General features: G+C 35.8%; 2 protein-coding genes across 4 annotated transcripts in view; one reads left to right on the top strand and one right to left on the bottom strand.

Moving 5' to 3' along the window:
* The first annotated feature begins 33 nt into the window (after positions 1 to 33).
* LOC118682594 (uncharacterized) overlaps positions 34 to 14,357 on the top strand; it is a 46,988-nt gene continuing 32,664 nt past the window's right edge. Inside the window, exons 1-2 of the mRNA XM_070109531.1 lie at positions 34 to 546; positions 10,870 to 10,995. Coding sequence (XP_069965632.1) covers positions 541 to 546; positions 10,870 to 10,995 — 132 coding nt within the window. The 5' untranslated portion in view covers positions 34 to 540. The remainder of the gene's footprint in view (positions 547 to 10,869; positions 10,996 to 14,357) is intronic.
* Positions 548 to 10,204, bottom strand: LOC106624007 (L-asparaginase). 3 transcript variants are annotated; one of them, XM_014243667.3, is made up of 6 exons: positions 9,882 to 10,204; positions 3,141 to 3,511; positions 2,831 to 3,066; positions 2,007 to 2,756; positions 1,750 to 1,935; positions 548 to 1,681 (listed from the first exon to the last, which is right to left on the bottom strand). In XM_014243667.3, the coding sequence occupies exons 2-6, from the start codon at positions 3,472 to 3,474 to the stop codon at positions 1,151 to 1,153; spliced, it is 2,037 nt and encodes a 678-aa protein (XP_014099142.2). In that variant the 5' UTR covers positions 3,475 to 3,511; positions 9,882 to 10,204; the 3' UTR covers positions 548 to 1,150. The 3 variants fall into 3 exon arrangements, with proteins under 3 accessions (XP_014099142.2, XP_036227672.2, XP_014099141.2); XM_036371779.2 differs by lacking the exon at positions 9,882 to 10,204 and adding an exon at positions 9,443 to 9,581; XM_014243666.3 differs by lacking the exon at positions 9,882 to 10,204 and adding an exon at positions 4,205 to 4,269.

Here is a 14,357-nt window from a genome sequence, read left to right as displayed (position 1 = left end):
TAGTGTTTTTGACAATTGTGAATGTTTGTTAAGAAGAAAATATCTCTAACGGTCGCGAAAAATGGTTGAATTGTTTCCTGCGAATTTCTTTTTTGGTTTTTTGACTACGTATCGTGTTTTAACAATTGTAATTTATAGCTTCCTGAAATCAATAATATTGTCACGTTCGAATCGAGTACAAATTTGCAATTCGTCCCTTCAATTGCGTAGAGACAACGCTGCCGCGTGTCTTGTGTTAAGAAATTGCTGTAGCGCCGGGAAGTTTTTTTTTTTTAATTTGTGTTAATCTATCTAGTTTCAACCTGTAAGCTTAAAAATGTGTCCTTGAAGTAAGTAAGTGAACTTAATAAGTTTTCAGCTAAAGTGCAGTTCTGTAAACAAAAATAGTGAATTCAAGGTGAAGTGTATGAATTTTATGGCCAGCTGTATTGCATCCAAGTCCTTTGTAAAATCGTGCATCGTGTGTGCATACTATCAAATATAAGTGTCCCGGAATCGTATGGTAGGGAATTCAAACGGTGTCGTGGACAATAAAAATGCATGGTGGTAAGTGGTTTTAATTACAAACATTAGTCAAATATTTATTTGTAGATATATACAACATTTAATTTAGTATTTAACCCTGTTGTTGACAATTACCAATTTATTGTGCAATTAGAATGCGCAATAACTTTAGTTACGTACATTAAACAATTTATTTACATATTTGCATTAGTAAAATCTTAATAATTTGAATAATTATATGTATTCGCATATTCGAACTATTTATCACTTAACGATTTCTGGACACACCAAACATTGAATAAATAAAAATTCACATATTTAAGGAATATAAAATGAAGTACTAATAACAGCAAGATATCTTCATTTAAATTATATCTAGTATTTATAAAATGTATGATTCCACAAATCAAACCCAACAACAAAACATTGTTAACATATTATTTCAAAAACCCAAAAATTTATAATAAATCTATCATTGGTAATTGGGGAAAAGCTTAGTTTAGGCCTAACTGTACATTGCACTATAATTATTTTCTAATAATTTATAATATATACTAGCATCTTAGCGAGTTGACAGTATATGTTTTAAATAATTAAGGTAAATAATATACAATAGGCTACTAATATTTTACTGTCCTCCATTTATTTACGCTTTTTGTTCACGACCACTCAGTATTTGAATTACATCCTGTTGACCACCTCTCCTAGCATAATCCAAGGGTGTTAATTCTAGCATATCCTTTTCCCTTGGATTATCAACAACATTTAAAAGAAATAGTACCAAATTCGCATGGCCATGCAAAGCGGCCAAATGCAGAGCTGTGCGCCCGGAAGGATCGGGTTGAGCTAAATCTGCACCGGCCAATTGATAGGATTTCAGGCGCACCAACGAGCCTCGTGCTGCAGCAGCGCATAATTGTTCACCGATTGCACGTGATGAACCAGTTAGATGAGCACCACAATTTATAAGTATTTGTATGATTTCGTGATGATCACCCGAGATCGCCTCAAGTAAAGGTGTGCGGTCGTAATGATCGCGAATGTGAACGGATACACCATTCATAAGCAAATGATTTACAACCGCAATGTTGCCCTGGTTACAGGCGAGATGCAGCGCAGTGCGATGATCGTGATTTACGCAGGATAAATCTGCACCGTAAGCTTTAAGATTGGTGATCTGCAAAAGGTGGTAGTGAAATAGAGATGATAAAAATTAAAAAATATAATGTGGCTGTAAGCACCAACCTTAGTTATGTCACCCTCCTGTACGGCTGTGTTTATCATAGCTGGGAATAGTGTGGCACACATTTGACCCAGCTCCTCGGGTGTAGATAAATGCATAGAGCGGGCAACCGCATCTACCAAATCGAATTCTTCCATTTTGGCACCAACCGACGAAGTCAATTCACCGCGAAGATTGATTTGCATAAGCTGCATAGGGAAAGCATAGAATTATTAACCAAAGTTCAAACTATAAAAACTTCAAAACTATTGCCACTTACCTCCTTCCGTTGCTCTAACGTTAAGCCCGTTTTGCCCAACACATATGAAAGTTTCGTTAACGCCGCTTCAGGTGTCATATCATAGCCCGGCAATATGCCAATATCGAATAACACCTTCCCCGTGTCATATAGCGCCGCTACGGCACCATTAGAACATTGTGTACAATTTATAATTATTACACCACGATCGCAAGCCATCTTAAGTTCATCGAGAAAATCTTTGCGATTCGAGGGCACATTACCGGAGCCAAACGATTGCAGCACTACACCTTTCATGGGTGGCGCAAGGAATGCGCGTATGGACGATCTTGAAATACTCGGAAATATACGCAAGATGCCGACATTCTCATCCAAATTCGTTTGCACCGAAAACCGTGAGACCGTGCATGGCCGAAAAATTAATCGATAATCGATTTCGACATTTATACCGATCGTGCCTAAAGGTGAAACATTTGGTGTGTCGAACGCCTCCAAACGATCGGAGCTCACCTTTACTGTGCGATTACCACGCATCAGCTTATGGCCGAAGAAAACGCACACCTCCGGTAAAACATAGTTACCGGCAATTATTAAGGCGGATGTGAAATTGTCTTTACCGTCGGTACGCGTCTCGAAAATAGGTATCTGGGAACCGGTAATGATGACAGTTTTGCCAAGATTCTCCAACATAAATGACAGCGCCGAAGCGGTGTAGGAAAGCGTATCGGTGCCGTGGAGTATGACGAACCCATCAAAGAATTCATAGGATTGCTGTAAAACGGGAAAATAGATTTTAGAATTAAAATGAATTATGCGTTAGTTAAGTGTCTGCTTGGCGTACTTACATGTATGTCCTTGGCAATGCGCGCCCAATCGTTCATTGTCATATTGCTCGAGTCCAAGAGTGGCGCATATTCGGTCACTTGATAGACAATGCGCCGTTTCTCACCTTGCACAAATGGCAGTACAAGTGGTCCCATCGACGCTGCCGAGCCAAAGCGTTTCTGCGCATAAGCTTCATCATGTATGTTCGGGTATCTGCGCAGCGTTTTCACCAGGGCATTGGGGATGGGCGCTAGAACTAAAAATGGAAGCGGAAGAAATTATTAGGAATCTTGAATGCTGAATAAAAAGGGGAATATATCAATTACTTACCGTTGTTCTCGTTTCGCACCATACCAATTGTGCCGCCCGTATAAATGACACGCACACGGGCCTCTTTTATTTCGGTTGCCAGCAGGTTTCCATCACTAATGTTACGCTTTATTGGCGGTGTCTCCAATTTGCCATTAGGTGTTGCTTGCGGTTTGTCCGGATTATCGATTGATGTTATTGAGTTCAGCCGCATTTTCATGAAGAGTCCATCGCCACGCAGTGTGCATGTGGAGGCATGTTCATTTGTTTGTGTCACTGGTGGCACAGGCGAACTGATTTCAGCGCAATTACATTCTTCATTACCGTTCGTTGTTATTGTTGGGTTGTTGGACATAATTTACTGGATTATTCTGGATATTATTATTTTGAAACTGAAAATTTTAAAGAAATTTTTTTTCAGAATTTACGATATACGAGACTGCTTGAATTTAATGTAACTTCAATTTCTTTTTATGCCCCCGCAACATGTTGCTACAGAGTATAATAGTTTTGTTCACGAGTTCACTTTAATCGAATTTGTTTAAGCAAATTTTTTGTATTTTTTACAAACATTGTTTTTTTTTTTAAATTAGTAATAGCAAATGAAAGAGGACATTTTCACTCATAATCGTACTAAATATAAGCGGAATCGGTTCGGCCTGTTAAGTATTCGATATATTATCCTTTGATAAGTTTAATTATATTTAACTCTAAATATGTATACGCTCTAACTGGACCTTAAGAAAATGCTAGATGTTCATTAAATTCTTAATAAAAGTCGCTGAAGAGCCGATCTTAAGCTAAAAGCTTTATGTTGATTCGCGATACACTTACATACATACATGTATTATATAAATGTACTAGAAATACTGGTCTATAAAAATGTACCGATTCGTAATAATTAACAATTAATCAAAGAATGTATTCAGAAAAAATCAAGGTAACAATTTGGAACTGCAATACATAGTTTTAAAATAGTTGAATTGAAAGTAACTGCAAAAATAAAATCAGCGAAACGTGTAAATATTTTAGATTTTCTCTGTTCAATGCAATACATACAAAAATACGAAATAGTATATACTTACATATATATTTAGGTATAAGTGGTGTGGCCAAACTGATATGCTCAAATGTGCAATTATAACTGAAGCAGCAACACACAAAAAAAATAAATGAATTCACTATAATAAACCGTTTTTAGTTATATTATATATTAAATTTTTTCAGATCGAATTTAATTCAATGAGTGGGTTACATTTACATTTTGGAGTAAGAATACATCCAAGCGTAGTTCTGACTACTATAGACCTTAAGGTCATCTATACATTCATTAGCTTAGATTTGGACTTAAGAAGTGAGTCAAATCACATCATCATCATTGATTTGTATACTGGAAAATTAAATAATCAAATGAAATTTGAAATTGTAGTATATGGAAAGTTCACCTAAACTTGATATCGGCTCCTATAAAGCCATCTCGTACCATCGCGAGTGTGAAATTATATGCCTCTGTCACATTTGCTTATAGATTTATCGCACTTTTAGTAGTTTTTAACAAAGCCATTATATGAGGAGTGGGCGAAGTTATTATCTGAATTCACCCATTCTCACAATGTGGGTAGAATACCAAAAATATTAGCACTGGGCGAATTTAGTTATCAAAGGTTGAATGCCTTAGGAGATATGTACATATGTACTTATTAGAGGTCGAGGCGACGCCCACTAATTAAAATTTAACCATAAATGCCTCTCCCTAATGCAAGTCGTTTTGCTAAATAACCACCATGTATCTTATTGCGGAACTTAGTTATGGCAATTTATTAATTTTCGATTAATGGCGTAATGGGCGGAATGGGAGCTAAGACCATTAAGTAGATATTGGGATGAGAAAAAACAAATAAAGTAAAAATTGTTTTTTTTTGCAGTTTTTACAAAAACATGCATATTTTGGGGAAAATTTCTCGACATTTTTTGTTTTTTAAATAGTTTTGACTGAACAAAAAAAATTCCTCCGCAGCAAGACCTTGTAAATTAAATCTCAAAGACGTGTGTAAAATTTCATTAAGATCGGTTGAGCAGAAATCTTGACAACTGACTTTGAAAACACAGTTTCGAGAAAAACGCGTTTAATGTTTTATGTGACTATATAGCTGACCTCGAGCGCGCAATTTTTAAAGCTATATCTCCGAAACTATTACTGGTATCAGCTTGAGAAGTTAGGACAATATTTTTGCGATTTGAAGCCGTGAAACCCATCAACGCTTGCACGGACGGACAGATGGGCGGTCACTCGGAATTCAACTCGTATCGTCATCCCATTAGTTGGATTTTAAACATGAAGAGTTTGTTGTGTCCTTTTGTAGTCGAAAAGGAAACAACGATGCACCACGAAATTTTCAGAGATTATGAAACATATAAACCCGTGGAATTATTATCATGCACCTGAACTAATGTACCAAAAGCCAAGCACTTATCCACCTGTACTACTTAGTACAATGAACGATAAAAGTCCAATTTTCATTTTTCAGTGTTCAAATTACCATGAAGCGGATTGGAAGATACAAGCAAGAACAAGCTAAAGATTGCTTGCGAAATAGGCAAATAAACTTTTCCATTCATAACCTTTAGTTACTAAAATAGCTTAATAAGTTGAAAGAAATAATAATAATAATAATAATGTAAATTTAAACGATTATAAAACCATCAAAAATAAAGACAGAAAAGTCCACTTGTAAACAATTTGTCTTATCAATGTTGTTTCTCAGTTGTGATTTAATCATCCATCGCAGGAAAGTACTTGGACTGTTACGAAGATAACAAACATACCCGTGTAATAATGTTTACCAATTATATACTTTTTTCATATTAATTACTGTCGCTAGCGGCGTGGATGATATAATTATCCTCCGGCGTTTCTTCCTGGGTACTGACACACTGGATATTATAATATTTATTTTGTCTTTATTACACTCTATGTATTTTTCAGTGACTAGGTCGGTGGGAGACAGCCTTAATTCAGATGTCTAATTAATACAACATATAATTTGTCCTGCAAATACCAGCTTGCCACTAAACACTACTCAAAAACCCGAAGTTCATCATACAAAAATACTTTTATAATTATAATAATATATTATAAAAAAAAATCTCCAACTACCGACTCAAACCCCTTCAAGGCCTTCGATTATCTAAACTTCTTTAATTTAGTAATTAAAATTTTTGGTTTAATCAAGATTGAAATCTTTTTATTTAGTTTAAACACACGCTACTATCCCGTGCATTTTAAAACTAAAATATTTATTTATTTAATTAGTCATAACTGTATATTTTTATTTACAAACGACGTAACGGTGCAATGCTGATAAGTGATAAGTCTCGTTTGTGTGCCTGTTGATGATTGTGTAACCTTTTCACGCGTTGATGGCACGTACAAAAAGTTAATACAAAAAATCACCCCAACAACTAATTTGTTTAACTTGTCAACGAATATCGTGTTCAATCTATATAAATAACTCCTTTTTAAAAAACTTTCTGGACAATCTCCCTTAGTTATACTATTAAAATGTTATTACTTAAAATGTTTGCTGTTCCAAATCAAAAAAACAATAAGCCAAACTGAATTCGAGCTAAATTTTAATCGGGAAGTGGCAACGACAATAAATGGTCATTGCGTAGTTTTATTTTGTAATATTCTTAACTAAGAAAACAAATAAGAAAGAGCTAAGTTCGGTTGTAAACGAACATTTCATACCCTCGAAAGTCCCAGTATCGAAGCCGGATAAATACCTTCAAGGGTTGGGAAACTTCATATTAAAAGCTGTTGCGAATAGTTCACTATTCATAGTTCCACGAAATCGTGAGTGGATTACAATCAAAATTGTATCTTATGAACTTATGTTATAAGTAGGACATAGACTAATGGCACAAACCGTCACCGACCCAAAACCGTGTCCCGAATCAGCTGATAAGACCTATCTTATGAGAGCGCAATGTAACTGAACAGTTACCACTATGTTATATCGAAAGTAGGCGTGGTTTCTGTCTGATTTCCCATTTTTGCACTGTAATGTGGGGTAATACTACATACCGAATTCGGTTGAAATCGGTCGAGTAGGTCTCGAGATATAGGTTGTCGTCTAATTGTGGGCGGTGCAAACCCCATCCCTCCTAACCCTCCCTCTCGTCCCATCTGGGTGCAAAATTCTATGTCTCTGGTGCGAATTTATAGATTTTGTTTTTAACACAACATAATGTTATATGGGGAGTGAGCGAGGTTATAATCCGAATGCACCCATTATCAGAAAGTGGGTAAGACGTCAAAAACAACCGTTTGGTAAACAAAATTATTATACTCTGTAACATGTTGCAACAGTTTAACTAGTTCGAAACACCAGTCTAAAAACTTGTTTAGTTGTAGAGTTTATATCCAATGAAACGACAAGGAGAAGCCGCTGAAATATCTCTCGAACTCGCCAATAGACAATGGATATTATTAATTGTGTATATTTATTGTCTGTAGAGTCCTACTCAATCCCAATTGTAATTTATTGGAGATGTGATTATATATATGGTTTTAAGGATAACTTCACTGATTTTCACGACTTGCTACTACAAGTATATTCGACTTAGAGAAAACTGGAAACGAAGTTGTTCAGTACTATAACACATCTATAAGATATCGGATTAAAGTCATTAGCACGAAATATGTTCTCCAACACCGAATTAAATAAATCAGTTGATAAGAAGTCACACCATATGAAGCTCCAATCGGTAACGGGCACACCTAGTCAGAAATTAAAAAAAAATAATAATAATAATTTTTTTATTTTTAGCCAAAAACGACCAAAATTTTGGGTAATATTCAACTTTGTATTAAAAACGCCACCAATTGCCAATTTCGGATTTTTGGTCAACCCTAAGTCATTGTTCGGACAATATTTTCTAGTGAGATTTTTTTTAGGTTGCATCCATGTAGAAGACTGACAACGCGGCAACAAACGTACCAAAGATCGCGTATAAATATATCTTTAAATTTCAAAACAATTGGAACAGTGATACTTTTTTAATTCCCAAAAATAAACTTGTTAAGGTTGCCAGGTGTGCCCCTTAATATGATCCCAGTACTCATACACAGTACACTTTCCGATTTCAAAAATTTTGCATATAAAAAGAGACACTGCGGCATGGGATTGCTGAAATCTCTGTTTACACCAGAGATAAAGAGATGCTCAACTCGTCTCTCACTGGAAATGAGAGCGCAATTACTAAACGTCAAAACCTCCTGAACTCAAGCAACTGTTAAAGTTCAGGAGGTATGACGTTTAGCAATTGTAAAAAGAGGGACGGCCAGATTGAAATCATACAGAAAAATCTGTGAACAGAGAGATTTGTTGCTGCTGTTGAAGATCACTAACAAAAATTGGAAAACAATGAAAATAAAAGAAAAGGCGAAATTGAAATGTATGTGATGCCATGCTTTGTAGTATTAATTTTCAATTGAAAATTATAAAAGAAATATATTTACTAATTGAGAGCTAATACATTTTTTTTTTATTAAGTATTGAAAGTTCAAAAATCAATCGTTTTAATATATTACAAAATCACAAAAAAGGGTTTATATACTTTCTGCATATGTTTAACGAATACATGTATAATAATATTTAACCGTAATAAATGTTGGGTATTTTAATTTAAGTTCCTAAAAATTAATATTTTGTCCGATCTGGCTACAATGGAAAATGTTATAAAAAACGCTAATTTTGAGGCGCTCTTACACTGGAAAGAGTTGGGCATCCCAGTATCCCTGGTTTACACAACTCATTTGCATAGTATATGCGGCGCATTATGTGTGTGTTTCTTTTTGTGTTGCCACCTAAATACACGTGTGTAGAAATGCGATAAGAACACACACGTTGCCGGCACAGTAAAACTTATTGTTATAACGATGCTGCTATTATGGCTATTATAATAGATCATGAATTGCTATTTAAAGCACTTTTCGGCAAGTCAATGGGTAGCATAAAGAAAATATATAAGTATGTATTTACCCCTAAATACCGCGTGAGTCACAACACAGTGAAGCGTTAATGGACTGATAACTATTGTATTTCAACTGTCACCAAGTATCATCTGGTTTGTCAATACACATAATTTTATGTTTAAAACAACAACATCAACAAACAATTGCAAAAACCTGATAACCTGGTGAAATACTTGGCATCAAGAAAAGAGTTAAGGTCATTCAAACAGCTGAGTGCCAATGCTAAAAAAATTGAAGTGGTGTTTGTTTTCCTTCACTCTTTTTTCTTCACTTTCAATTTTACCTTCAGGCTGATTTATATTTGTCTTTATTATTAGTTAGTATATCGCGGGTATCTTTCTAAAATTTCGCTCTACAATTAGTGCGCACTGAAGTTTTTGCTGACGTCTTTCGCCACACTGTCACTTTTTATTGCTTTTGTTTTTCACTATTTTTTTTCGTATTTGTGTTTTTTATTTTCTTTTTTTTTTTGGTTTTTAATTGTTTTCTTGCTTCTGTGTTTTTGGCTTAGTTTTTTTTTTTTTTAAATTTATTTTTTATATTTTGTGGCCTGAATTTCGCACAATATACACAAGTGGCGCCTTTTTAGAGGGTTCACATCAAATCTACGCATGTGTACGTATAAATAGCCTGAGGAACTATCTTTGTGTACCCACTAAGCGGCTATACTGTCAGCATAGCACACTTCAACTTTTAAATACAATATCGCCGCTAATACTTACATATTTATTTATTTTGTGAGTAATTATCATAAAACGATATAGCAAATTGTGAAAAATGTTCGTTATTTAATTTTATAATGTCAATTGTGGTATCAATAGACAATTCTTAATTAATGAATTCGCTATGTTGACGCCAGATACATATCTTTCTATCTATTTATGTATGTATGTATAGGCGTGTATATAGGTACGTCTTTTTTGTTTTGTCGGTTTTAAAGAATTTTCGACAATTTTATGTTGCGAACCGCACTCACGATATTTCGCTACCGCACAACCAATGAGAAACACTGCAAAAAACCAACTGACTCCTATGTCTCACCGGCTGTGACTTATGTGCTCATATTGCCTAGTAGGCGACTTGATGTTTTCTATCGGCAAACACATGTTGTTGACTCTAATCGTAGTGGGAACAGAGTTGCCAGTTGAGAAAATCTGTTGGTACCAAAATGCCTACCAAATCTGTTGCAAAATTACAAAATTTTTCTTTTTGCTAAATGTACTCTTCGGCTCAGGAAAAGATATATGAAGATGTCTGAACAAGCACAAGCCGAAATTCTCTCCTCCTTCAACTGATTTCCTGAAAACTTGGATAACTACGTCGCAGAGGCTACTCGTGGAGGCGGAAAAGGCGCAGTGAGCTTTTTCACGGATGGGTTGATGCTAGGAGAAAAGGTTGAAGGGGAAGTTTTCTGTAAGGAGCTCCACCTCAATCTGTAGTGGTTTTCAGGCAGAAACGGCTGCTATTAAGATGGCGGTAGAGCCTCTTGCAGGGAGGTGAGCATTTACTTCGACAGCAGTGCGACAATCGCTGGTCGACTACCAACTCCTGTGCGACTGCGACATCCTTTTGGCCTAGAGTAGAACACAGGAAATCTACTGAACTACTTACCTACTACTACCTGCCGCAATCGCACTTTCTCCAAGTGAGGTCCTTGTTGATATCGCCTTCATAACCTAAGTCAACCTAACGCCCTCCTTTTTCTTCCAGCCAAAAGAAATGCCAACGCAATTAAATACCAACAACTCTTACAAAATCACCTGGTCCCTTCAATTGAAGAGCACTTTTCCCATAATTTTTCAGGATGATTTTGCAACCTCCTATCGAGCCAAATCGGTAAGTAATATTATATTTTTTATATGACATTAGCTTATTAACATTTCATTTCAAAAATATATGTTTAATATAATTCACATTATAGTTTTTTCCGATAAAAAAATATTCAGCCGAATTATCAGTGGACTGGCTTGGGAACAGTTCCAATATAAACCCCATAGAAAACCCTTGGCACATCAGGAAAGTGAAAGTGTGGATAACAAAGAAGAGACCTTTCACGAAATTTTTTGGAGACTTAACTTCTTATGTTCTAAACACACTGTATTTTTATACTCTCGCAACCTGTTGCTACAGAGTATAATAGTTTTGTTCACCTAACGGTTGTTTGTATCACCTAAAACTAATCGAGTTAGATATAGAGTTATGTATATATAAATGATCAGGATGAAAAGACGAGTTGAAATCCGGGTGACTGTCTGTCCGACCGTCCGTCTGTCCGTCCGTGCAAGCTGTAACTTGAGTAAAAATTGAGATATCTTTATGAAATTTGGTAGACATGTTTCTTGGTACCGTGAGACGGTTGGTATTGCAGATGGGCGTAATCGGACCACTGCCACGCCCACAAAACGTCATTCAATGCTTTATAAAAAGTGTTACAGTGATCGGATTTAGTTAAAATATGCGCCGTTTTGTTCGATGATCTGTTTCCATCTAGACGGCTACTTCATAATACCTTCCTCGTAGAAGCCCCCCTCCTTATTTCCGAAGAATTCGGACAGCCACTTTTGACAAGCCTCTTTTGAGTTCAACTTCACACCACCAAGGGCATTCGCCATGGACAGGAACAGGTGGTAATCACTTGGCGCTACGTCCGGGCTATATGGTGGATGCGATAAAACCTCCCATCCGAGCTCCCGTAGCTTCTGACGAGTCATCAACGAAGTGTGTGGTCTGGCGTTGTCCTGGTGGAACACTACACCCTTCCTGTTGGCCAATTCTGGACGCTTCTGGTCGATCGCCTGCTTCAAGCGGTCCAGTTGTTCGCAGTAGATGGTATAATTAAGCGTCTGGCCATAAGGGAGCAGCTCATAGTGGATGATTCCCTTCCAATCCCACCAAACACACAGCAAAACCTTCCTGGCCGTCAATCCCGGCTTGGCCACTGTTTGGGACGATTCACCGGCCTTCGACCACGACCGTTTTTGCTTGATATTGTCGTATGTGATCCATTTTTCGTCGCCAGTCACCATCCGCTTCAAGAATGGGACGAGTTCGTTCCGTTTCAGCAGCATATCGCAGGCGTTGATTCGGTCCAGAAGGTTTTTTTGCGTCAAATTATGCGGCACCCAAACATCAAACTTTTTTTTGTATCCAGCCTTCTGCAGATGGTTCAAAATGGTTTGGTGACTAACTCCCATCTCCTGGGCGATGTCACGAGATGCCATATGCCGGTCTAACTCGATGTATTCCATGATTTGATCGGTATTTGTCGTTACAGGTCTTCCGCTGGCTGGCTTATCCATGGTGTCGTTTTCACCGGCTCTGAATCGTCGAAAAAATTCCTCCGCGGTTCGAAGTGATAGAGTACCATCCCCCAAAACACCATTAATCTCACGGAACGTTTCTCTAGCGGATTTGCCTTTAACGAAGGAAAACTTTAAAATAGCGCGAATTTCGGCGTTAGTGAACTCCATGTTTACACGTCTATAACTGTTGAACGCAATATCCAAACTAATCATGCATAGCGTTGTTTTGTAGGTTATGTCAAGACCTTTCAAATTATGTATAGTGTTGCCAGATACGAGCTCTGTAGCGCTTTGTACATAGCCGCGAAATTCAAAAGACAAAAAAGCGGAAAGGAGATATTTGACAACCTTATATATACATAACCCTTTATCTAACTCGATTAGTTTTAGATGTTACAAACAACGGTTAGGTGCACAAAACTTTTATATTCTGTAGCAATATGTTGCGAGAGTATAAAAATTTTGTGGTTATGTGAAAAAAGTACACAAAAGTTATAGACCTTTTCATTACCTACAACATTGAGATATAACTTATTTCTATAGAACTCATAGTTTAGCCGGAAATCAAGTTAAACCATTCTTAACCCTTAAAAATTCAGACACGCCCCTCCCTTTTCTTTTATTTTTCTTTTAATGCTTGTTATTTTATCTTTCGTTTCCGATGGGTTTCATACTATTATAATTTTTTTTTTGTTTTCAAAAATTATTTACAATGGTCTAGTAAATCTATATACAATACATATGTCTACAATATTGTTTTGCTGTTTAATTTTGAAAAATAAAAAATAATTTAACATTAGCAAATTGTTGGTTCTTCTAATAATAAATCATAACTTCTAATAATAATATATATAAAAGATGACAGGTAGTTGATAGTTTTAGTTGTTATTTATGACATTATAAAAAATTATAAAATATTGTTGAATGGAATGATGTGTTGAGTCAACAAAGCCTCGAGAATTTCTTTCAACATTTCTAAGTAAATAACTAAACTTTTAGAAGTTCACAGTAAAGTGTTAAATTTAAAAAAAAAGGAAGTGCCAAAAAAGTGAGTGTTTACGGCAAAATCTTTCATATGTAAACAAACACCTGCCTTCACCAGATGCTTTTCAGCGAGCATCTGAAGCAAACAATTAATTTAAATAAGTTGAATAAACAGCAAAAAGCCAATAATGTCTTTAGCATTCGCCAAAAATACTATCATATACTGTAATTTCTGACATTGATTACCACCTCATCATGTACTTATTAAACACTCTCTTGACAAATGAAAAATTAACACTATTTTATATCAAACAACAAATAGTTTTGGAGTCGCGAAAACCGTTAACCGTGGATGCAACTGTCATATGTTGAAGCTACGCTAGCTCTGCTTAGGCGTAGTTTTGGAAAAATATGCAAAGGAGTAAATAATAGCTGTCATCGATTCGCTAAGCGTTACTCTCCAGCGAATCGAACAAACTTAACCAGATGCTCAAACAAAATGATTGACCTTTCCACCTTTATTTCACAGTTTCAATGGAAAATGAGATATCTAACTATAATTTCTCATTTTCCACACATTGAGCAAATTATTCTCTTTCATGACTATTAGATAATATGAATAGCAAACAAGACAGTATGCAATTTTAAGTGAACAAATTCTAAGATTAACTTTCATTATGAATACATCTGATACAAAATATTGCTTACTAAAACTTTATGCCTACCAACCAAACTACCAAAAGCAAACGAAACTACCAATTTTGGTCCGATCATACCAAAACGGAAACGCTGGACTCAATAAACATCTAACTGGAATTTGAGCATTTATCATTTTACTTTATACCAATCTAATATATAGAATATTTTAGTAGGATATTTTTATATGGAGGTAGGATATATTCTATAATTAGG

This window comes from Bactrocera oleae, chromosome 5, assembly GCF_042242935.1.
Source record: "Bactrocera oleae isolate idBacOlea1 chromosome 5, idBacOlea1, whole genome shotgun sequence".
NCBI classification, from domain to species: Eukaryota; Metazoa; Arthropoda; class Insecta; order Diptera; family Tephritidae; genus Bactrocera; species Bactrocera oleae.
Note: the sequence above shows the minus strand (reverse complement) of the source record. Positions and strands in the feature narration are given on the sequence as shown.